General features: G+C 42.4%; 1 protein-coding gene across 1 annotated transcript in view; it reads left to right on the top strand.

The window, feature by feature from the left end:
• LOC117055208 (acyl-CoA-binding domain-containing protein 6-like) overlaps nucleotides 1-24,139 on the top strand; it is a 76,546-nt gene that overhangs the window by 33,112 nt on the left and 19,295 nt on the right. Inside the window, exons 12-16 of the mRNA XM_033164611.1 lie at nucleotides 3,003-3,088; nucleotides 6,930-7,014; nucleotides 16,786-16,834; nucleotides 18,436-18,526; nucleotides 22,404-22,504. Coding sequence (XP_033020502.1) covers nucleotides 3,003-3,088; nucleotides 6,930-7,014; nucleotides 16,786-16,834; nucleotides 18,436-18,526; nucleotides 22,404-22,504 — 412 coding nt within the window. The remainder of the gene's footprint in view (nucleotides 1-3,002; nucleotides 3,089-6,929; nucleotides 7,015-16,785; nucleotides 16,835-18,435; nucleotides 18,527-22,403; nucleotides 22,505-24,139) is intronic.

Genomic DNA, 24,139 nt, shown 5'->3' with positions numbered 1-24,139 from the left:
CTCTCTCTCTCTCTCTTTGTGAGAGAGGGATAGACCTGGTTCACATAATCAGATAATTGGTATCTGAAGAAGCTCATACCAAGAACAAACTTAGTTGGTCTCTAAGGTGCTACTGGAAGGAATTTTTTATTTTATTTTGTTTTCACATAATCAGAGTCAGCCTTAGTATTATGCAGAATGAGGCAGCCACCTGTGACAGCTGTATCTAGAAGTTATTTAATCCACCATTGTTCCACTTTTTTTACTGCCAGAGAGCACTTACGGGAGTTACTGCCTTTGGCACCACAATAACTTGGGAAAACAAAAAGATCGACACAAGAACAACAGAGAAAACAGTTGTTTCTCTCAAAAAGTGCCAGATTTATTTATTGGTACCAGATGCGTTTCGGAAACAATTCTTCCCTTCTTCAGGGACTGACCTAAGAACTATGATGCATATGCTTTACAGGTTGTGTCGTTAACCTGCCACTTTAAAAATGACTGGCGAACAAAGAACGCAAATTCTCAAACATATCTTTTTTAGGATAATTATTTCATCCACGTTTGAACTCCGAACATCCGTTTCACACATCGGAATGAAAACAATTTTTTTGCCGTCAAAACCGCATACTGCAGCAAAAAGGCTCCAAGGAGTCTAAACCACAAGGACCTCTCAAGTTTAAAAGGAAAAAGACTTCTTCACTTAGGAACTCCTCCTGTCAACACTAGAATGTACTCCCAAACCTTCCTTGTATTTGCATGAACAAGACACAAGGGTAAACAGAAGGGGAGCGAATTACTGGCTGGTCAGCCTGGACAGCTCAGTTGGTTAGAGCGTGGCGCTATTAATGCCAAGGTTGCAGGTTTGATTCCAGTATGGGGCAGCTGCATAGTCCTGGATTTTTAGGGGGTTGGACTAGATCAGGCACATCCAACTCTCTAGAGCAGGGATCAGCTACCTTTTTCAGCCGTGAGCCACTCCACCGTCCCTCAGACCATTTGGTGGGCTGGACTATATTTTGAAGGGGGGGGGATGAACAAATTCCTATGCCCCACAAATAACCCAGAGATGCATTTTAAATAAAAGCACACATTCTACTCATGTAAAATCACGCTGATTCCTGGACTGTCCGCAGGCCGGATTGAGAAGGCGATTGGGCCGCATCCGGCCCACGGGCCTTAGGTTGCCTACCCCTGCTCTAGAGACTACAATCTACTCCCAGTATAATGGCAGTGATCTGTCCATTGTCATTGCCCATAGTTGTTGAGCTTTTTTTTTAAAGGAAGGATTGGCCAGAGTTGTTGAGCTTCTTTTAGGAAGCTCGCCCAACAGTCCACTGGCCTCCCTCCTCCCCCTACTCTGTCGCAGACGCAGGGAATAAAACCTTTCACAACAGAGCTGGCAGCGGCAATGGGACATAGCGCCCAGGGCGGGACGTGTCGCAATCGCTCAAGAGTAACTGGGCGATCACTTCTTTAACTACCGCGATCGACCGGGAGCACCATGGGGATCAGACGCGATCTACCTGTCGATCGCGGTTGGGCGGTTGGACATTGCTGATCTTCAGGGTCTCTTTCAACTCTACAGTTCTATGATTCTTGGTCTCACATACTCCTTCCTGGTGGATGGGCTTGGCTAGCTGGCTTCCAAAGCTGGTAGAGCCGTGCATCCTACTTTCAGGACCTTGGAGGCAAGATGGGATAGAAATGTAATAACTAGCTAAATAAATGCGAAAGACAATATAAAGTCTTGGAAGGGAATGTTGGTCTGGGTTTCTCTCCTAAGAATCAATCACAATTAGGAGGTCCCACCTCCCAATAAAGTGTTGTTGTTTTTTAACTCAGAAGACCTTGTGATCTATCCATAAAGTCATAAGTGATTAAGCCAGGCATCCCTAACCTTTGGCCCTCCAGATGTTTTGGCCTACAACTCCCATGATCCCTAGCTAACAGGACCAGTGGTCAGGGATGATGGGAATTGTAGTCCAAAACATCTGGAGGACGGAAGGTTGGGGATGCCTGGATTAAGCAGTTTCTACTTCTCCTGTCTGGGCTCTGTATCATATATGTACACAACTTTCGCCAAATAAACCTGGGAACTGTAGTTTGTTAAGGGTGCTGGGAATTACAGCTCTGTGAAGGATAAGTTAGAGCTTCCAGCATTCTTGGGGTGATCTCTTGTGCTTTCAGTGTGTATCGTGTCTCTCCGGGCAAGCCAAGTTTTAGACATTTTCAACAAAATAAAAGCTTTCCTAGGGTTTTAACTGATTTTATATCTATTATTGAGGTGTGTTTTTTTTACTGTGGCTATGATAATTGCTTTTGTTTCTGATGTTTTCGATCTGTTTTATATTTGTTTTATGGTTCTCTTTTGTAGACTATCTTGAAAATCTAGATTAATAATTTTTTTTTAAATCTAAGTGTATCGTGAGTATGCAGCCCTATTCTAAATGATCAGTGACTTAGATCAAGGGGTCAAAATAATGTACTATGTGATTCTTGTTCACAGCACTCATAAAGCATTTTGAGAGAACTGACAAATGCAAGCTAGTTTAAATAATAATAATAATAATAATAATAATAATAATAGTTTATATAGCTGTCAGGTTTATTATAGTATAGTTGGCTTTCCCCCTTCTATTCCTGAATCTAGCCTATTTAGATTGAAGTTGTGGCTGGCTTTAGTAATTTTGAATTCAGTAACTGCACTCTGTTAAAAAAAAGAGGCAATAATCTCTCTCCTAGGATCTTTCTTTTTCTTTTCCCACTACCCAAGTGCAAATGGAGGATTAACTCATTTTTGTTACAGATCCCTTGTAGCTTTTCTTACTCCTTTTTTCCCCCCCTCTGGCATGTCTTACAACAATTACACAAAGCTCAGGCATTCAGAGGTTTCTCAGTACTGTATTTTTAGTACTGAGAGCACCTCCGGCATAATCCACGGGAAAGAATCATTGTTAGGATTATTGTCAGCGAGTTTGCTTTCATTATTATTATTATTATTTTCCTTTTGTGTCGTTCAGCACGGATGAAATGGAAGATGCCACTCTACGTGGGAATCCCCCCTGCTTGCAGACGGAACCATGTGGCGTTTATTCTTCATAGCCATGTAAGTGAAAATCATTTTGAAGCCAGGAGCCTGCTATTCTTCGAATCCTACTGCATTTCAGCCTCTCTCAGTGGACGGATTCATAGAGCTTTTCCGTGTTTCGAAAGAATGCTGAATACAAGAGAGCGTCTAATAATATGCTGAGCTTTGAAATGGAGACAGGTAACGGGGGCTACTGGATCACTTTCAGAAAGTGAGACTGGGGGTATCATATGAGTTGAGTGATTAAGGCTGCAACCCAAATCCCACCTACCTGGGAGTAAGCCCCATTGAATTCAATACCCCGTCATCTTTTCAAAGAATCAGCCATGGGGGATGGGAGCGATCAAGATCAGGACCATGGAGGGTGGGAATGAGGGAAGGTGACATGTGCCCAGGGCCGGATTTAGGTTTGATGAGGCCCCAAGCTACTGAAGGTAATGGGGCCTTTTATATGTCCAGCTTGTCGCTGTTTTTTGTGTTGAATATATACTATGTGGTAATTTATGGATTTAATAGGTATCTAAAGCATCTATGAATTATGGTGCTGGAGGAGACTCTTGAGAGTCCCATGGACTGCAAAAAGATCAAACCTATCCATTCTTAAAGAAATCAGCCCTGAGTGCTCACTAGAAGGACAGATCCTGAAGTTGAGGCTCCAGTACTTTGGCCACCTCATGAGAAGAGAAGACTCCCTAGAAAAGACCCTGATGTTGGGAAAGATGGAGGGCACAAGGAGAAGGGGACGACAGAGGATGAGATGGTTGGACAGTGTTCTCGAAGCTACTAACATGAGTTTGGCCAAACTGCGAGAGGCAGTGAAGGATAGGTGTGCCTGGCGTGCTCTGGGCCATGGGGTCACAAAGAGTCGGACACGACTGAATGACTGAACAACAACAACAACAACAACAAAGCATCTACATGCAGAATGTAGGGACCCTATATATAGAAATGAGCAAACCAGTGATATTTTAGGGATTGGGTTAGCAGGCGGGGCCCATAACTTACATCATAGGAGCCTATACAACACAAAACACCGTTGCTGTATGTAGGTTTTATTTTATTTGTGTTTTATCTTATATTTTGGAAATGTACATCCAGGTTTCTTTTTCTTTAAATTTTTTTGGGGCCCCCAAGAGAGTGGGGCCCTAAGCTATAGCTTGTTTAGCTTATACGTAAATCCGGCACTGCATGTGCCCTGGGCGGCAGGTTAGGAGGGCACAAACGGGTGCAACGTGGAAGAAAGAATAGAAAAGAAATTAATGGGACAGAATTCCTAATTCACCCTAACCTCCCCCTGTATTGCAGTCCCGATCTGACTTCCACCCCCATTTTGTTTAAAACAAAATGATACTTGGAATTCCAATAATGCCATCCATAGATAGCAATTATTGAACGTTAGCTATATTTTTATATGTGTTCTGATCATTTGGGAGTATTTAGCCAGGTGCTTTCACTGTTTGCCGTTTCCTGTCATCTGTTTGCTTTGGGAGAGTCACTGGCAAGGTCTGTTGGTTACTGGGATGGCAGAGGGAATTCCTAATATCGAGAACTGAATATTGGGAGTGTGAGGGATGCCTGGATCCTGGCCTGAGCACTGCAGTCAAAGCCAGATCCATTAAAAAGGCACCCGTGGCCGAGAGAGGAAGATATACAGTGGAACGGAGGAGAGGGCAAAGAGCACCCTAACAACAGCACAGGACTCTGGGAGCGACTACTGGATTTCCTCTTCACAACAGCACCAGTGATGGCTCTCTCTCTCCGCGCTCCCTCCCTGAATGGGTGCCACCATTCTCCAGCAGACACCATGCCGGCCCTCAGACCCCTCATCAAGCCTAAGATCGTCAAGAAGAGGACGAAGAAGTTCATCCGCCATCAATCTGACTGCTATGTCAAAATTAAGTCTAACTGGTGGAAGCCCAGCTGTATTGACAACAGAGTTCTCAGAAGGTTCAAGGGCCAAATACTGATGCCCAACGTTGGGTACGGTAGCAGTAAGAAGGTAAAGCACATGTTGCCTTCAGCTTTCAGAAAGTTCCTTGTCCACGTCAAAGAGCTGGAAGTGCCGATGAGGGGCAACAAGTCCTGTTGTGCAGAGATTGCAAAAGGCCATTGATAGATGTATGTTCCATGAATCTGCCAAATCAGTTTTTAAGGCATCTAAGTTGATAAAACAGAATAAGGTATTTGCAGAATTACAAACAGGGTTATTGATGGAACAGGTCAAAGTTTCCACACTGCAGCCATTCCCAGGGGTACAGAAGTGGCTGTGAAAGATACGGGGATCCTGCTCGACAAGAAAGTTACCTTCAGGAGAAGCAATTAAAATTGCTTCTCTCTCATGAAATCCTCCAATCTGCTTCCATTTCCTGCTTTAGATTCGTTTTCAGGAGATTTACCTGGTAGTTTCTATCTTTGCTGCCCACTGTTATGATGTCTCAGGAAATGGGGGAAGAGTTTTTGAACTGCTGGGGTGAACTTCTGCCCATTTCCAAATTAAGCCATCGTTTTCTCATTCCGAGGGCCCCGACTTTCCTTCTGGCAAGCGTCAAGCGGAAGTTTGCAACTTAGAAAAGGCATTTCCTGTTTGAAAGGATAATCGGACTGCTGTGACATGCATTTGTGCATAATATGTTGTTTGGGCTTGAGGGGCCCAAAAACCCAACACATCCTATGCCCTTTTAAAATGTTGCTCTTTTGGGGGGAGGTGTTATTGGGTGGTTTTTTTTTATTTTGATTATATATATTGTGGTTTTTAAGTTGATCTTTTCTGTGAACTGCCCTGAGACCTCCGGGTATAGGGCGGTATATAAATTCTAATAATAGTAATAATACAGTGGTACCTCGACTTACGAGCTCCTCGACGTACGACGTTTTCGACTTCCGAATGAGTTCTGGAAGGAAAACAATGGCCGCTGCTTCCAAATTTTTCAACTTACGAAGGGAAAGTGGCGGCGCGATACCTCGACTTACGAGTTTTTTAATGTGGTTTTTGCGACTTACGGAATTTTTTTCCCTTCGGAGATAGCGCCTTTCAACCTATGAGGGCACGTTCGGAACGCATTATTGTAAGTCGAGGTACCACTGTAACAACAACAACAACAACAACAACAACAACAACAATAACTTTTACACCAGCCTTCTCTAACCTGATTCCTTTCCCCAGGTATTTTAGCCTAAAAGCGCAGAAGCCCCAAACCAAGATGGCCAATGGGCAGGGATGATGGTTATTGTTTGTAACCCCAAATTTATGAAGGGTATTGGGTTGGGGAAGACTTATCTTACCCTATAATATTTCTGAAAGGTTTAAGAGTTGCTGCTGCTGTTTTTGTTCTTCATAAAGCAATAAACAGGCAAAGCCCTTCCCCATTAGATAATGCCGGGATTTGGAGGGAAAGAAAATAACTTACAGGGCCCAAGCAAGGATAGCAAAATTTATAAGCTCCATGAGTTTCCCAGTGCTTGTTAGTCATACCTAACAGGCCCGGTTTGGGAGGAAAGACTGTTAATTGGTGATATGTCAACCCTCTTCGGCTCTTGGATGAAACACACTATGCAAGTCTAGGGCAAATGACAGCAAAATTTGACCATTGTCTGCTCTAATTTCAGAGTGCAGATTTCAGAGTGGGAGTTTGCTTACAGTTTATACCTGAGGCCAGTGGAGATCCCTGGCATCCTGACCTTGTGGGATAAAACCTCCACAATGACAATTTCCAAAGAGACAATTGTGAAATTAAGAAATTGTGTGTGTGTGTGTGCGCCCTAGACCAAAAGCTTCCATAAATGTGATTTGTGTTCCCATTCTTTGAATGCATGTTAAGCTAATATGTTACTGCGCATTCTTATTTCTGTGTATTCACAGCTTTATATCCTTGGCGGCACAAATGAAAAAGAATTAAATGATCTCATGGGAATGAAACTGATAAATCCTTCTGACAGACAGCCTAGTAAGTTCCGTTAAGTATTTGATGACACGCCATTAAATTTGAACCCGTTCCCATCACTCAATTCCGCACCACCCTCATCATTGTGAAGAGGCAACTAGAAAGTTCTAGGTTTCCAAAATCATTTATTCTTCACAGAACCAACCAGTTATTTAACACACACCTCTAACGTTAGTTTTGTGTGCTGGATATTCACATAAAGTGTTGCTGTCCAGCTTTTTTGTTTTTTTAAAAAAAATCAAACTCAAAGTGCATAACTTTCTCGCTCGCCTGATTTCATTGCTGAAAATGCTCCATTAGTTTGTCTCATGAATCAGTATAACAGAATGAGTTAAGCCTCATAAAACTGATTTCACCAAAGGTAAATTTCTATACACTACAAATCTTAGTTAACCATATTTGGAGGAATAATGTGATTTGGTTGCAGCTGCAGTGGAAGGCTGTAGCTCAGTGGAAAAGCATCTGCTTTGCATGCAGGAGGAACCAGATTCAGTCCCTGACATCCCCAAGTTGCGTTAGCGGAGGCTGCTGTGCGAAGCCATGGAAACCCGCCACATTCCTGCATTGCAGGGGGTTGGACTGGATGGCCCTTGGGGTCCCTTCCAGCTCTACAATGGTATGATTATATGATCTAGCCAGAGTAGACAGTGCGGAGCTAAATGGGGCTGGTGATCTGACTCCGTAAAAGGCAGCAGCTTCTCAATTTCTTGTGTAATTATGGTTACATTTCAATCTGGATTGCCTATTAGATATGGAATCCACCTTCCTCCAAATTTGTACTGAAAAAGACTGAACTATGGCAGTAACTGAGCAAATGTTTGAGGGAGACCTTCTGGGGCACCCCTCTTCTACTCTGGTTTTGCTGGGCTGGTTATTATTTCTTTTTGCTGCCGTTTCAATGCTATTGCTTGTTTTTTATGGTTTTGTGTCAATTTGCAAGTGGAAAGGACATCTCTGTGCGGCAAAACTTCCCTTTCTCTCCCCCCACATGCCCCCTATCTGTGGTCTGGAGAGTGGGGGGACCTTATACAGCAATTCCTCAGGCTGCTTTCTGAAAAGCACTTGTTTGTTTGTTACATTTATATACCACCTCTCTTCCCCCACCCCCGATCTCAAGGCGTTGTGCATGCTTCTCCTCTTCCCCATTTCATCCTCACGACAGCCCTGTGAGGCAGGTTAGGCTAAGAGATGGTGACTGGTGCAAGGTCGCCCAGTGAGATTCATGGCTGAGTGGGGATTCGAACCCTGGTCTCCCAGGTCCTAGTCCAATGCTCTAACCATTACACCACACTTCTCTCTTATGACCTTATGCAGAATGGTCGAAATGTTGCTATAAGTGTTTGTTCCCTTCTTGAAGAGGTTTTAATTGCTGTGATTAAACAGTATTTAATGGTTGTTTGTGTTTTCTAGCTGTGGTTTGAGTGCTTCATTGTTTATTGTTATCATTAGGTTTATTACCCACTAGGGCTGGTCAGAGCAATACGAAGTACAATGTTAAAACCATGTAAATCAATTACTGTTCTTGTCAAACTGTCTCTTTTCATTGTAACATTATTGGGCAATAGCCAATTAAGTTATACTCAAGAGTAGATCCACTGAAATCAATAGACTTCGGTTTCTTTGCCCATTTTAATGTTATTTTAGCTTCTAATTTCTGAGAGACTACAATCGTGTTTCTCTGTTAGAAGAGTGGGCTTGGATATCACTCATTGTTTTAATTTATTTGTTAGCCACATTGAGCTCATTAAGGAAAGACAATATGTAAATGCTTTAAATCAATCGATGATCCAAAAATATAAAAGGGTTTTAAACACAGAAGGAGAACAAATTACAGTTCACTGGACAACCTGCCACTTCTCCTTGACTGATAAATGATCACAGAATTATCACAGAAAGGGGATTGATAAGATTATTGCTGACTTAACAATGGCTGAAAAGTACTTTGAACATTAAAACTGCTGTAGAAATGATTGATATTTGAAATCCATTTCAAAAGTTCTTCCAAGTAGTCAACTACATTTTGTACATCAAAGGCTCGAGAGGTCTGTATATGCTACCAATTTTATTTTGCTGTGAGCATTGGAACATTATTTAAAAACAAGAAACAAATCCTCCTAGATCTCTCCCTGTAAATTATGACAAATAAAAACTGTGAACACCATAATGTTAGCATTGCGGATACTGTATAATGGAAGTACTATACATTGACTTGACCCTTGCCATTGTGCAGAAGCAATGATAATTTGTGGCTTTATTGAAAGCTATTGAACACTCATATGTTCCTGAAGAATAAATGTGACTATTCCACCCCATAGAACAGAGTAAGAAATTAGTGCCTGGGTTACTGCATATCAGCTGTTGGTGCTGTTGCAACCAAAGCTGTGGGGGCATATGCAGTTCTCTGTTCAGGGATGTGGGTGGCGCTGTGGTCTAAACCACTGAGCCTCTTGGGCTTGCTGATCAGAAGGTCAGCGGTTCAAATCCCCATGACGGAGTGAGCTCCCGTTGCTCTGTCCCAGCTCCTGCCTCCCTAGCAGTTCAAAAGCACATCAGGGCAAGTAGATAAATAGGTACCGCTGCGGCAGGAAGGTAAATGTCATTTCCGTGCGCTCTGGCTTACGTCACAGTGTTCCATTACACCAGTAGCTACTGTTAGGTCCGTCTTGAGACATCCGCCAGCTTCCAACCACAGATACAAGCAGCCTTCAAGCAAACAAGCTTGCCTTATTATCGCTCCATAGCACCCCACTGTCAGAGGATTGCCTCCTTCCATTCACCACTTTGCCTCCTCCAAGTGGAAGAAAGCTGGGCAGTGCTGAATGTCACATCCATTGCCAGGTGTGTCCTGCTGGAAACAGAAAAGGACTTTCCCCTTAGCCTGCCTTCATATCCACTCAGTTGCCAAGTGCTTTTGTGACATCACAAGAAACCCACAGCCAATGGCAACAGCTGGGGAGGCATCATCTTCATTGCCTTGAGCCTCACAACGGCGGGTGGACCTATCAGTGATTGTGTGCTTGTTTATTCAGGAAGCAGGTGGCACTGTGGTCTAAACCACTGAGCCTCTTGGGCTTCCCAATCAGAAGGTCAGCAGTTCGAATCCCCTCGATGGGGTGAGATCCCGTTGCTCTGTCCCAGCTCCTGCCACTCTAGCAGTTCAAAAGTATGCCAGTACAAGTAGATAAATAGGTACTGCTGCGGTGGGAAGGTAAACGGTGTTTCCGTGTGCTCTGGTTTCCATCATGGTGTCCCGTTGCGCCAGAAGCCGTTTAGTCCTGCTGGCCTCGTGACGGGTTGAAGCAAACACAAGATCAAGTTTCATCAGGAAATACAGCAGTGAATTCAGCAATAGAAAAATTACAAGCTGATATAAAAGCTGACATTAAAAATTCTACGCAGACCCTAGAAAAATCCATTGGACAAATTGAGGAGAACGTAAGGAAGAACAGAGAAGAGATTAATAGGATTGGGCAAGAGGTGACCACCTTGAAAAAGGACTCAGAGGAAATTAAAGTGGTCAAGGAAAAAATAAAAAAGGTGGAGGAAAAATTGGACAATTTAGATTTGGAACAGATAGAGAGTATTGGATCACGACAGAGGTCTGTTGAAGAGTCTCTCGCGTTTCTGCAACTACATCAAAGAGAGGGCAACATCCGCCTAAGAAATCTTCCAGAACTGGAAGGGGAAGACCTAAAAGACTACATAGTGAAGTTATTCTCAGGATTTTGGGAGATAGAAGAAATCAACGTCTCAGCGCGCATAGTGAAGGCCTTCAGATTTGGCCCAAGAGGCTCCAGAGGAAAGAAAAGCAGCAAAACAGTCAGTGACTGTTTGATTGTGCTACACGATCGACACGACAGAGACTATTTTCTGGACTTGCATTATAGAAACAACCTGGTGGTTGAGCAGAATAAAGTAATTTTTTATAAGGATATCCCCAGATTTTTCCTTGACAAAAGAGTTCCCTACAACGATTTGGCAACTGAGCTTAGAAAAAGGAAAATCCCCTTCAGTTGGGAATTTCCAGAAGGCCTGGCATTTACGTTTGAAGGAAAAAAGATAAGAATAAGGTCCCTGGCGGAGAAGCAGAAGTTTTTGGACAAGCACCTGGAACAATTTAAAGGCACACCACTTGACCCAGCACAATTCTACAGGTTTCCAGAGGTATTCCCACCACCGCCGGGACCACCACCAAGCCTACCCAGTCCAGGCAAGGATCCAGAGGAAGACAAGAAAGGAGAAGCAACTGGAGGAGAAGACTAGAGAAAGGAAAATGGCGCTCAAGTTAATGACATGGAATGTCCGGGGATTGAATCAGAGACCAAAGAGACGCAGAGTGTTCTACAGCATAGAAAAGAAGAATTTGGATATAATATGCTTACAGGAAACCCACATAGCCCGACGTCACAGAAGATTACTACAGAACAAAAAACTAGGCCAAGAGTTTATATCATCGGATAAGGCCAAGAAGAGAGGAGTAGTGATATACGCAAAGGAGAAATATAGCCCAAGACAGCTTTTTAAAGATGAAGAAGGGAGATACATCGCAATTGAAATTAACATACAAGGCGAAAAATTCTTGATTCTGGGACTCTATGCACCAAATGATGGAAAGTCAATTTTTTATAAGAAAATACATGATTTGCTGTTGGATTATTTGGATTACAAATTAGTTTGCCTTGGAGATTTTAATGGTGCAGTTTCCACATTAATGGACAGATCTCAAAGAACTAAATTAACGAACGATGGGAAACTCCCAAAGACTTTTTTTGAAATGGTGGATAATCTGAATTTGGTGGACTCTTGGAGATTAAAAAATCCCACAGATACAGAGGCAACATATTTCAGCGAACCTCAGCAGTCATGGTCGAGGATAGATTATATTTGGATTTCGAATGAATTGGCTCCAAAAATACAAAAGGCAGAAATTGGCCCCAAAACTCTTTCAGACCATAATCCTGTACAGTTAAATTTAAAAATGATTTCCAAGGACTCTTTTAGATGGAGAATGGATGACGCTTTGATGAGAGACACCAAGCTAGTGGAAAGAGCGGCGAAAAAGATGAAAGAATATTTTCAGATAAATTGGAGCTCCGAAGTGGAGAAAAGAATTGCTTGGGATGCAAGTAAAGCTGTAATGAGAGGATTTCTCATTAGTGAAAAAGCAAAAAAGAAGAGACAACAAAATGCAGAGATGGAGAGATTGTTGAAATCAATCAAAGAAAAGGAAAAAGAATTAAGAGGACATCCTAGATGTGTTAAAATCCAAAAAGAAATTAAATACTTGCAATCCCAATATGCTAATATAATGAATCAGGACATCGAATGGAAAGTGAAAATGATGAAGCAAAGAACATTTGAATCGGCTAATAAATGTGGAAAATTACTAGCTTGGCAATTGAAGAAAAGACAAAAGGTAAATGTCATCAATACCTTGGTAGTAAACGGAAAAAACGTGGAGAAACCTGAGGAAATCAGATGGTGTTTTCAAAGATTTTACAAGCAACTGTACAAGGAGGAGAAGATAGATGAAGCAGAAATTGACCGATTTCTGGAAAAGAATGGATTGCAAAAGGTCCCAGAGGAAAAACTAGTTACTCTCAACCACCCAATAACGACACAGGAGATAGAAGATGCAATAAACAACATGCAATTGGGGAAGGCTCCAGGACCGGACGGACTAACAGCAAAATATTATAAGACATTGAAAGACTGGCTATCGCAGCCACTAAGAGAAGTATGCAACAAGATACTAGAAGGAGATAGGGCACCAGAGACGTGGAAGGAAGCCTTTATCACACTGATTCCAAAACCAGATACTGATAAGACTCAAATGAAAAATTATCGCCCAATATCCCTTTTGAATGTGGATTATAAAATTTTTGCAAATATATTGGCTACAAGGCTGAAAAGAGTGTTGAAAGACTATATACATAGAGACCAAGCAGGTTTCTTGCCAGGAAGACAAATTAGTAATAATACGAGAATTATTGTGGACATTTTAGAAAAACTGGAGAGAAACATAAATACAGATGCGGCACTATTGTTTGTTGACGCAGAGAAAGCATTTGATAAAGTCTCTTGGACATTTATGAAAAAGAATTTGGAAAGGATGGGAGTTGGTCAAAAATTTTTGAATGGCATTAATGCCATCTACACAGAGCAAAGAGCTAAAGTAATAGTAAACAGTGTGATATCGGAGGAGTTTGAAGTTGAAAAGGGAACAAGACAAGGGTGCCCTATCTCCCCTTTACTTTTTATTACGGTCCTGGAAGTCCTCCTAAATATGATACGAAAGGACAAACAGATAAAAGGAATTCGTGTGGGAGAGAAGGAATACAAACTACGCGCCTTCGCAGACGATCTGATGTTATCCCTGCAAGAACCGGAAAGCAGTGTCCCCAGAGCTTTGGGAATAATCGAACAATTTGGACTTGTAGCTGGTTTCAAATTAAACAAGCAGAAAACCAAAGTTTTAGGAAAAAATATGAGTGCAGAACAAATTCAAAGAATACAGGAAGGCACTGGCCTCAATTTTGTTAAAACAGTAAAATATCTAGGTATCAATCTCACAACCAAGAATTTGAACCTGTATAAGGATAATTACGAAAAACTGTGGATGGAAATAAAGAAAGACATGGAAATATGGACAAGATTGAAACTGTCGTTAATGGGAAGAATTGCCGTGATAAAAATGAATGTCCTACCAAGGATGCTGTTTTTATTCCAAGCCATACCAATTTTGGACAAACTGGATTGCTTTAAGAAATGGCAAAAGGACTTATCAAAGTTCATATGGCAGGGCAAAAAGCCAAGAATTAAGTTTAAGATCTTAACAGACTCTAAAGAGAGAGGAGGCTTTGCCCTGCCGGACTTAAGACTTTACTTCGAAGCAGCGGCCTTTTGCTGGTTAAAGGACTGGTTTAAACTAGAGAATGTTGATGTATTGGACTTGGAAGGGTATGATAATATGTTTGGTTGGCATGCATACCTTTGGTATGACAAGGCTAAGATCCACAGAACTTTTAAGTCTCATATAGTTAGAAAATCCCTATACCAGGTTTGGTCTAGATATAAAGACTTGTTAGAGAGAAAGACCCCTAGATGGATCTCTCCAGTGGAGGCCAAGGCCTACAAGAGACCGAACATGTCTGCAAACTGGTTAAGATATATGGACATATTGCAGCAGGAAGGGGACTCTTTTAAGCTAAAAAGCTACGATCAAGTGAAAAGTCAGGTCCCCGACTGGCTGCATTATCATCAGGTATATGAAACTTTTAAAATGGACAAAAAAGTTGGTTTTCAAGTAGAAAAATCAAAACTGGAAACAGAACTGATAGAATCGAACTTTAAAAACCTTTCCAAAATGTATAATCTTTTGCTAGAGTGGCATACGAAAGATGAATTGGTTAAATCGTCAATGATAAATTGGGCGAAAGATATAGGACACAATATTATGATGGATGACTGGGAGGGATTGTGGCAAAAAGGTATTAAATTTACTGCTTGTCATAGTTTAAGAGAAAACATAATGAAAATGGTTTATAGATGGTATTTGACACCAGTTAAGATAGCCAGGATGAATACCAAAATGTCAGATGTATGTTGGAAATGTAAACATGCGAAAGGTACCTTTTTTCATATGTGGTGGTTGTGCCCAGCGGTAAATGCTTTCTGGGATAAGATTTATAACGAACTCAAGAAGGTAATGAAGGTTACCTTTTGTAAGAAACCAGAGGCATTTCTCCTGAGCATAACCAATGAAGAGATACCCAGTCAGGATAGAGTGTTTTTTATGTATGCCACAACAGCAGCTAGAATCTTATTGGCAAGAACATGGAAAGGCGAAGAGATACCAACGGTGGAAGAATGGCAGATGAAGATGATGGAATATATGGAACTCGCAGAACTGACCGCCAGAATCCGGGACCAGAGGGAGGAGAAGGTGTCAAGGGATTGGAAGAAATTTAAGGATTATTTAGTTAAAACAGTAAAATTGAATATTTGAGCAGAATTAAATAGAATAGCGGCTTTAGTAGATATATGTTAGATAAAATTGTTAGTAAGATATTTTTGTGTGAAAAATTTAATTGTTAGGAATTGTGTTAAGATTTGGTGTTTAAGTTAAGATATGATTAAGCAAAGTAAAGTGTATTAAAAATTGAGTTAATGTGAATAGAACAAGATACAAAGCTACCTTGAAGATATATATGATTTTGAAGACAGTGGAGGGAATGGGGGAAGTCTCTCAAAATAGAGAAGATAGCAACAAGAAAAGTAAGAGGATAAATGTTAGTTTAAAGGTTTGTATATGTTTCTTTTTATTGTGATTGTTTGATTATGTTTTTGTGTTGTGTTTACGTATTGTATTTTGTATTTTTATATTGTGAATGTTGTTGTTTATGTTATGTTTTCCCTTTGTCTTAATAGAAAATAATAAAATCTTATAAAAAAAAAAAAAGGAAAGCTGTCTGTGGACAAACTCCGGCTCCCTCAGCCTTAAAGCGAGATGAGTGCCACAACCCCATAGTTGCCTTTGCCTGGACTTAACCATCCAAGGGTCCTTTGCTTTTTATCTTTGCACCTCCCATTTCACCGCTTTGGGTAAAATGGGAAGTACCACATGGCCACCACCATGTTGGCTGCTCACCCAATCCCACCAACATCCGCATCGGTTTTGAGCTCCACAAAATCTCACATGATTTCAGCATGATCTCGCCCCACATCAGCACGAATGCTGCCAACAGGGCAGGCAAGGAGCTGGCTTTGGCACTGCCTGAGGCAGAGTGGACCTAATACCTGGGCCGGCTCCGTCTCTGTTACATTTAGCAGAACATCACAGCATTCTGCATTTTTCCTCCCACACTCCACATCATTGGCAGCCGCATGGGATGGAGAGGTAAATGTGAAATTTCAGGTATCATGGAATGTATTACGTTCTGTTCAGTTGTTACAAAGAGGGGGGTAGAATTTAAATTTTTTGACAGCTGGATGTTCGGCAGCGCATCGATTATTAGTGCTTAGATGCCACTCTCTCACACTAAATTGTGTCGGCAAATAAATAAAAAATGACTATACTTTTAGACTTATTTATCTATTGTATTATGTACTGCCTTTCTTCCAAGGCACCCAAGGTGGCTATAGTATTGTAAAAATAAATAGGTAAAGGCACCCCTGACCATTAGGTCCAGTCGCGGACGACTCTGGGGTTCATCTCACATTACTGGCCGAGGGAGCCGGCGTACAGCTTCCAGGTCATGTGGCCAGCATGCCTAAGCCGCTTCTGGCGAACCAGAGCAGCGCACGGAAACGTCGTTTACCTTCCCGCCAGAGCGGTACCTATTTATCTACTTGCACTTTTGACATGCTTTCGAACTGCTAGGTGGGCAGGAGCTGGGACCGAGCAACGGGAGTGCACCCCAGCGTGGGGATTCGAAACACCAACCTTCTGATCAGCAAGCCCTAGGCTCTGTGGTTTAACCCACAGCGCCACCCGCGTCCCTCGTAAAAATAAATATTGAAAGATATAAAGTGCTGCTGATGTGAACATACCCTCAATATTTTGGAGGAAGAAAGCCATAACATTTATGCAAGCCTCATTTGTCACCTCCAGAAGCTACCAAGCAAGCCTTGTATATGCATAATTGTAATTACGTTTGCCTTGGACAAAACAGACTTCATGGGTTTTTTTCTTAATGCTCAAATGGTAACCTGTTGATTTCTTTTGAATTGAAACCTAGTGCCGAGCCAATGGATATTTCTGTCTCTTTTCAGTTATGAAGGAGATTCTTTCAGAAATGGGAATCCAGGGAATAAGCAGCAGGTATTATGTCTGTCCTCCTTCTTTTCCTCTTGTACATTCTCAGAGGGAAAGGGGCCGGAAACACCAATTATTCTTGTAATAATGGTAATTTGTATGTAAGGAAATAGTAAGGAAAACCTCTCCCCTATATCTATATCTTTATCTATATATCTATATCTAGATAGATAGATAGATAGATAGATAGATAGATAGAGATACGGTTTTTCAAATTAAAGTTTTATAATCACATATCCAACATGCAACATAAAAACAAGATTCCAAGGAATCTCCTGGATTTCCCTCCTCCCCTTTGTGGGTCCTATTGTTAGTCATTTCCTCCTGCATCTTTTTTGATGATCCACATCTTTTACCTCTCCATTGTGTCCAAAATTCACCAATTATTCCAATCCTACTAACAATTTTAACTGTTTACAATGGTTTTTAAGATAAATTATAAATTCCCCCCATTCCTTACCAACATTTTGGTCTTCCTGATTTCTGATCCTTCCAGGCATTCTTGCCCTTTCGTCATAATCCAACAACTTAATTTGCCATTCTTTCCCCCCCCCCCCGTATATATCAACACAATGAGTTTGGGATTGTTCCCGCAGCTTTTAGGCTGCAACCTATATCCACTTCCTTGTGATTGAGCCCCATTGAACTCAGTGGGACTTAACTTGGAGCAGACATGTATTGAGTTGTCTTGTTAGGCCACATGCTTATACACCAGAGGTTGGGACTCCCAACTTTTAATGGCCCCAGCAAACAAGGCCACTGGTCAGGGATGATCGGAGTTGTGGCTCAGTAGCATCAGCTGGGTTTACTTCTGCCCAGGCATGTATAAGATTGTGTTTTCCCTGCCATTTTCCCAAATATATTTCTGCAGCCATTCCTTTAGTCACCATATATGCCATTTTCCACTTTTAAAAAGCACTACGGGGCAGCGCACTGTATAAATCTAAAACATGGGTAGGCAAACTAAGGCCCGGGGGCCGAATCCGGCCCAATCGCCTTCTAAATTCGGCCCACGGATGGTCTGGGAATCAGTGTGTTTTTACATGAGTAGAATGTGTCCTTTTGTTTAAAATGCATCTCTGGGTTATTTGTGGGGCATAGGAATTCGTTCTTTTTCCAAAATCTGGTCCGGGCCCCCCCACAAGGTCTGAGGGACAGTGAACCGTTCCCCTCCTGAAAAAAGTTTGCTTATCCCTGATCTAAAACAAGCAAACAAAAAGCGGAATGAAAGAAAAACCAACTGTTATGTACTGAGCTTGGATCCTAGAACAATAGGCAGGTAGGATCCTAGAAGGTAGCAACCTGATTGCTCTGCAGGAACAGCCCAATCAGGCTCCAGGAGGCGTGTTGAATCAGCCAATCACGTGGGACCCATTTTGTAAAGAATGTATATATAGCAAGATGGGGTTTTTTTGGGGGGGGGACACACTCACTCATTCACTGTTTACCATGAGCTGAAATAAAGAACATGAAATTAACGCTCAACTCCAAGTATATTTCACCAACCATGAGAAAAACTATTCCATTATGATCATGTGAAATTAGTATAATCCTAAAATAAATCTTTTTCATAATTAAAAAAAAACACCTCATGTTTGGATGTGCAGGTTTACTCCCACCAAAACCCCCAAAGTGAAATATGAATTGACAGAATCTCCTTTGCTAACTGGATCCGTTTCTCCACCGCCTCCTGTTCTGGTAAGTGCCTTATTTCCATTTTGCCCGATCAAGAAATCTTTACAATTTCTCAGTGCTGAGTGTGAGAGGCTCCTTTGCCTTGCGGCTGAGTGCCTGTGGATTCGCAGGATATCTTTCGCAGAGTGACATTACACCTTAGGTGTGCTTCACGTATCTGAGGGGATCCGTGTATGTATCTGCCAACTCACCCACCTCCCAACGAGGAACGAGATCTTTTGCTGAAAAGGCAACAGGCCAGAGCCGCCTTTCCTATACAGCTTAGTTGTGCGACGCACCAGCCTCTCGGGGCGCCCCAATGAGTGGGGGAGCTGCACAGCTTTGCCGACGGCTTCCCCTTTCCCTCCTGCATGCCCACCAGGTGTGCCCCGTCAACCATATGGCTGGTGGGCATGCAGCTTCCTTCCTAAGCCTCCGCGGGGATTGCTCTCTCGCAGCAGCATGGAGAATTGTGCACCCCCCCCATGGCTGGCAGTGTGCATCTTCGGCCCCCCCCCCAATATCTGTGGTAATTTGGGGGCACTGATTGGATATTTGCACCCCAGCACCGCATCTGCTAAAGACGGCCCTGCAACAGGCGCTGCTCTAAGTGTGCCTTAAGTGAGGTGTGACCCAAGAACATGCACATTGCACACAGACCAGGTTTTGGAAAAGGAAAACTTCATTTATTGAAACTGAAGAATAAAAGGAGCATTACCACCCCCCATCATTCAGCCCGGACAGCTCCAAGGACCTTCTGGCAGTTCCCTCACTGCGAGAAGGAAGGTTGCAGGGAACCAGGCAGAGGGCCTTCTCGGTGGTGGTGCCTGCCCTGTGGAACGCCCTCCCACCAGATGTCAAGGAGATAAACAACTATCTGACTTTTAGAAGACATCTGTTTAAGGAAGCTTTTAATGTTTGGTGTTTTACAATGTTTTTATAGTTACAGGTGGGTAGCCGTGTTGGTCTGCCATAGTCAAAATAAAATAAAAAATTCCTTCCAGTAGCACCTTAGAGACCAACTAAGTTTGTTCTTGGTATGAGCTTTCGTGTGCATGCACACTTCTTCAGATACACTGAAACAGAAGTCACCAGATCCTTAAATATAGTGAGGGAGTGGGGAGGGGTATTTACTCAGAAGGGTGGTGGGAATGGGTGATCAGCTGATAGGTGTGGAAAACCTGTTGACGACTCTTAACAGCTGCAATTAGTCTTGCAGGGAAAGGCAAGGGGTGAGATGGCTAAGGATAGCTTTGTCATGTATAATGAGATAAGAATCCAATGTCTTTGTTCAGACCAGGTTTCTCCATGGTTTTAAGTTTCGTGATTAGTTGTAATTCAGCCACTTCTCTTTCCAGTCTATTTCTGAAATTTCTTTGTATTAAGACAGCTACTTTGAGATCTTTTATAGAATGTCCTGGGAGATTGAAGTGTTCTCCTACTGGTTTCTCTGTCTTGTGATGCCTGATATCAGATTTATGTCCATTTATCCTTTGGCGTAGCTTTTGGCCTGTTTGTCCAATATAGACAATATGGTTTTTATAGCCACCCAGAGTGTTTTTATAGCCGCCCAGAGTGGCTGGGGCAGCCCAGCCAGATGCGCAGGGTATAAATAATAAAATTAAAATTAATGTTGTTGTTATTAAAAGCATATAAAGAACAGTGCGGTTTTAGGACTAATTTAAGTGTGGCAACACGGGCATCTAATTGCAATTATAGGTGCATTTGATTATAGTCCTGACACGTTGATAACTCTTAAGCGAAACAATTTAAGATATTCCATGCTAGGAGAAGGAAAATGGGGAGGGTTGGAACTATGGCGGAAGTTCATACAAATTTGCAGAAATAGGCAGAGATTGCCAAGTTATGCTTTTTTCCGGCTCCAACTGAGCCGCTACTTGTCAGCAGAGGGATAGAAATGTGGGGGGGACGGGGACGGATGGACCTCTTAATCAGAATCAGGAATGGGGTGCCTTAGGCTTGCAAGGCCTCTCGCTCTCGCTCTCCGTTCCAAACCTGAGGCATCCAACCTTCTCTGCAAAGCTTCATGGCCTAAAATGAAATGAAAGCTGTCTTTGCGAGGGCAGAGCAAAAGTGACACGGCGGAGCTAAAAATGGCCAATAAACGTTAAAAAAACAAAACCTGCCTAAATGCACTTTTCCCTCTCATAGTTGTATTATATGAGGGGGAGGCTGTTAGTGAGATCCAAATGAAAGGTGACCCATAGTGAGAATGTTTCCTTACTCTCCTCAGAAAATGGTAAGGGGGCATTAAAGGTAAAGGTAAAGGGACCCCTGACCGTTAGGTCCAGTCGTGTCCGACTCTGGGGTTGCGGTGCTCATCTCATTCTACTGGGACCAACCAAGATGTTACAAAAACGTAGCAAGCTTTCAAGTTCTCTAGAACTCTCCACCAATCAGGATGTTACAGAGGGTCGTGTGTGAGGGGAAAACAACGCATTTTTCAAAAGCTAGGTTAGTGCTGTAGCCAAGAGATCGACTTGTAGACTTAATTCGATTTTCAAAATTGAAAAATTGAATTATCTTTTTCTCCTGTGAGCTCTCCACGTTAACACGGTGTGCATGATGCAGCTGAAAGCCCATATCTAACTCAGGGTGGATCTACACACAGGAGGAAAACGCTATAAATAAGTCAGAAATTACAGTAAATCTTTATGACGAAAGGGGGAAAAACGCTATGTAAAATTGCAAAGATTTTTTTTTACTCTGCAGCGCCATCTGGTGTTTCATGTTTATAACACATTCAAAGCGCTGTTTTTTGACTAATGTAGCTGAGTCCGAAATATTATATTATTCTGAACTGTCCTGCAGTCGATTTTAGAGTGGTGTTTGCAAATTTTAAACAAACGGATCCAAGGGCACAGTTGATTTCATGCACACATATTAGGTGTGCTGAGATATTCCTTGAAATGCTGTGTGAAGGCCCGCTGCTAAATTCTGCAGGCTGCTGTTGTGTAGGCATGGAGGCCCATGCGCTGGTGCAACAGGAACCGTTTTGCCCACATGCCTGCCCCAGAGGACCAAACAGCAGGCTTTAAAATTTAAGAAATATAAATAAATGAACTATTTTTCTTTTGCCATTTTTGTTGTGTAAGGGAGCCTTTAAAAACCCTTCAGGTCTCTTTTTTGTACTTCTTCCAGTACTGCAAGAGAAAGTACCGGTATTTGCCTCTCTACGATCTACATATATTGTCTCCTGCAGATGTGAATTGAAAAGCATTGCTCAGATGCTATTTCAAAATAAACTATTTGCTGGAGGGACCCATTTAAACGATCCTTGAATCATTTGCTTATATACATTTCCCGGATTGCCCCATTATCACCATTGCTTAGCAGATTAATTACTCCGTACTTAATTTGCTTAGCAATTAAACCACCAATTAAATATTTGTCTACATAACATACTCCTTGGCAAATGAATTAATTAGTAGTGAACGTTGAGAAATGACTTGTTAAGCAGGAGGGCATTGTGTTTAAAAGAATAGGTTTGGTTACATTGTGCTACGACTTATTAATAATAGCTTTATTAATTAAATGAATGCCGAGGATTTGCCCTAATCCCTTTAGGTGCTGGGACATAAGATAGGATAATCATATGTAAAATCAGAGGAAGATCTCCTAATACGTTGCAGAGGGGGTTCGACAGTAGGATGAATGAGAGAACAAGATCATAGACCACTTTAATTCTGGATCAATATTGTAACAACAGTATTCATCTCTCCCTTTTCACTGCCACCAAGGAGGAAATAATTGTGCCAGAAAGGGGACTCCGCTTCATAGTAGAGAAGTTATTTTTAAGAAAAGAGGAGGCCGGTGTGTGTGTGTTAATCCTTATTTATAGTAGCTCATATTAACTAATACTTAATGGCTTTCCACTCAGACACCTCAGCTGCAGGATTTACATTCTGCGCGTAACCAGGCAATGGACATGATTACAAAGGCCTTTACTTTGCTGGACTCCGAGTTTCAAAAGCTCAGCACGTAGGTATTGTTTGGCATCAATGGAAAATGTTGTTTCTTCTTCTTCTTCTTCTTCTTCTGGATCCTTCACTCTCTTTCTTATTTTTTCATTCGTTTTTGTCTTTAACAATTATCACCACAAATAAATCATAATCATATACACATAGGATTCTCTGAATCCCCAGACTTCCCTCCACGGTTTCCAGCGTTATTGTTTTCCTTTTTATAAAAGTATGTTTATTAATGTACGTGAATTTTAACATACATTGTATAGTCTCCGTCAAGTATTAAATTTCCCGTACAATTTCACCAGCCATTAGTGGGCCAGCTGTTGTTGACGACCCGGCTGATGGCAACGAGGTATCTCCTGCATATGGAACCAGGGCAAGCTCAGGACCCAGACTTGGCTCAGCTGATGTCCGAGACAGAGGATCCGGTGCAGGCTGAGACTCCCCCGGTTCCGAGTCTGAGCCCGAGTCCTAGGCCATCACAATGTTTGACAAAAAGTTATAGAAGAGGGATGCAGGTGGCGCTGTGGTCTAAACCACAGAGCCTAGGGCTTGCCAATCAGAAGGTTGGTGGTTCGAATCCCCAGCTCCTGCCCACCTAGCAGTTCGAAAGCATGTCAAAGTGCAAGTAGATAAATAGGTATCGCTCCGGCGGGAAGGTAAACGCCGTTTTCGTGCACTGCTGTGGTTTGCCAGAAGCGGCTTAGTCATGCTGGCCACATGACCCGGAAGCTGTACGCCAGCTCCATCACCCAGTAAAGCGATGATGAGCGCCGCAACCCCAGAGCCATCCCGTTACCTTTTAAATTATAAAGGTAAAGGTAAAGGGACCCCTGACCATTTGGTCCAGTCGCGGACGACTCTGGGGTTGCAGCGCTCATCTCGCTTTATTGGCCGAGGGAGCCGGCGTACAGCTTCTGGGTCATGTGGCCAGCATGACTAAGCCGCTTCTGGCGAACCAGAGCAGTGCAGGGAAACGTTTTTAAGTTATAGAAAGTTTATTGCTGTGAAAATGCTGGATGATGGTTCTCATTACTTTAAGGCATAGGAAAACCTCACTGCAATTTAATTTGGATTTCTCCAATCTGTGGGGAATGTGGTAAGGTGGGGGAGGGGGAGAATCCAATATAACATCGCATTTTACCCAACCTTGTGTGGGTGTCATTTTACTGGGTGCCATCTGTCACCACTCTGCACCCTGTGTACGTTGGTGAGCTGCTCGTTGGTGGGACCGGGCACGACATACATGTATTCCCCTGTCCCAGTTTTTAACCCACTGTTTGGTATATCAGAAAGCTTGTATCTTAAATATTTTACAAAGTGGTAGTCCTTGGCATAGGTCAACAAAAACTTGAGGACATGCCCACAGTGGATCTCAGGTTTCCAGATCTCGGGGAGGGTGGGGAAGTACCAATTGAGGAGAGGGGACAACACAGTGTGAATATATCACATCAGTACATCCCACTGGTGTGGACAGGAAACACTGAGAACTCATGTGTTATAAGAAAGAAAGAAAAACCCTGCTCCTTTTCCCTTATAGGGTATCCAAGAGCCTGAGATTCAGCTCAGTACATAACAGACTCCTTAAGTGGGTTCCCTATCGGTAGGAGAAAATAACAGCCCAACCAAAGAATATTGAGAAGCAAAG

This window comes from Lacerta agilis, chromosome 11 (genome assembly GCF_009819535.1).
Source record: "Lacerta agilis isolate rLacAgi1 chromosome 11, rLacAgi1.pri, whole genome shotgun sequence".
NCBI classification, from domain to species: Eukaryota; Metazoa; Chordata; class Lepidosauria; order Squamata; family Lacertidae; genus Lacerta; species Lacerta agilis.
Note: the sequence above shows the minus strand (reverse complement) of the source record. Positions and strands in the feature narration are given on the sequence as shown.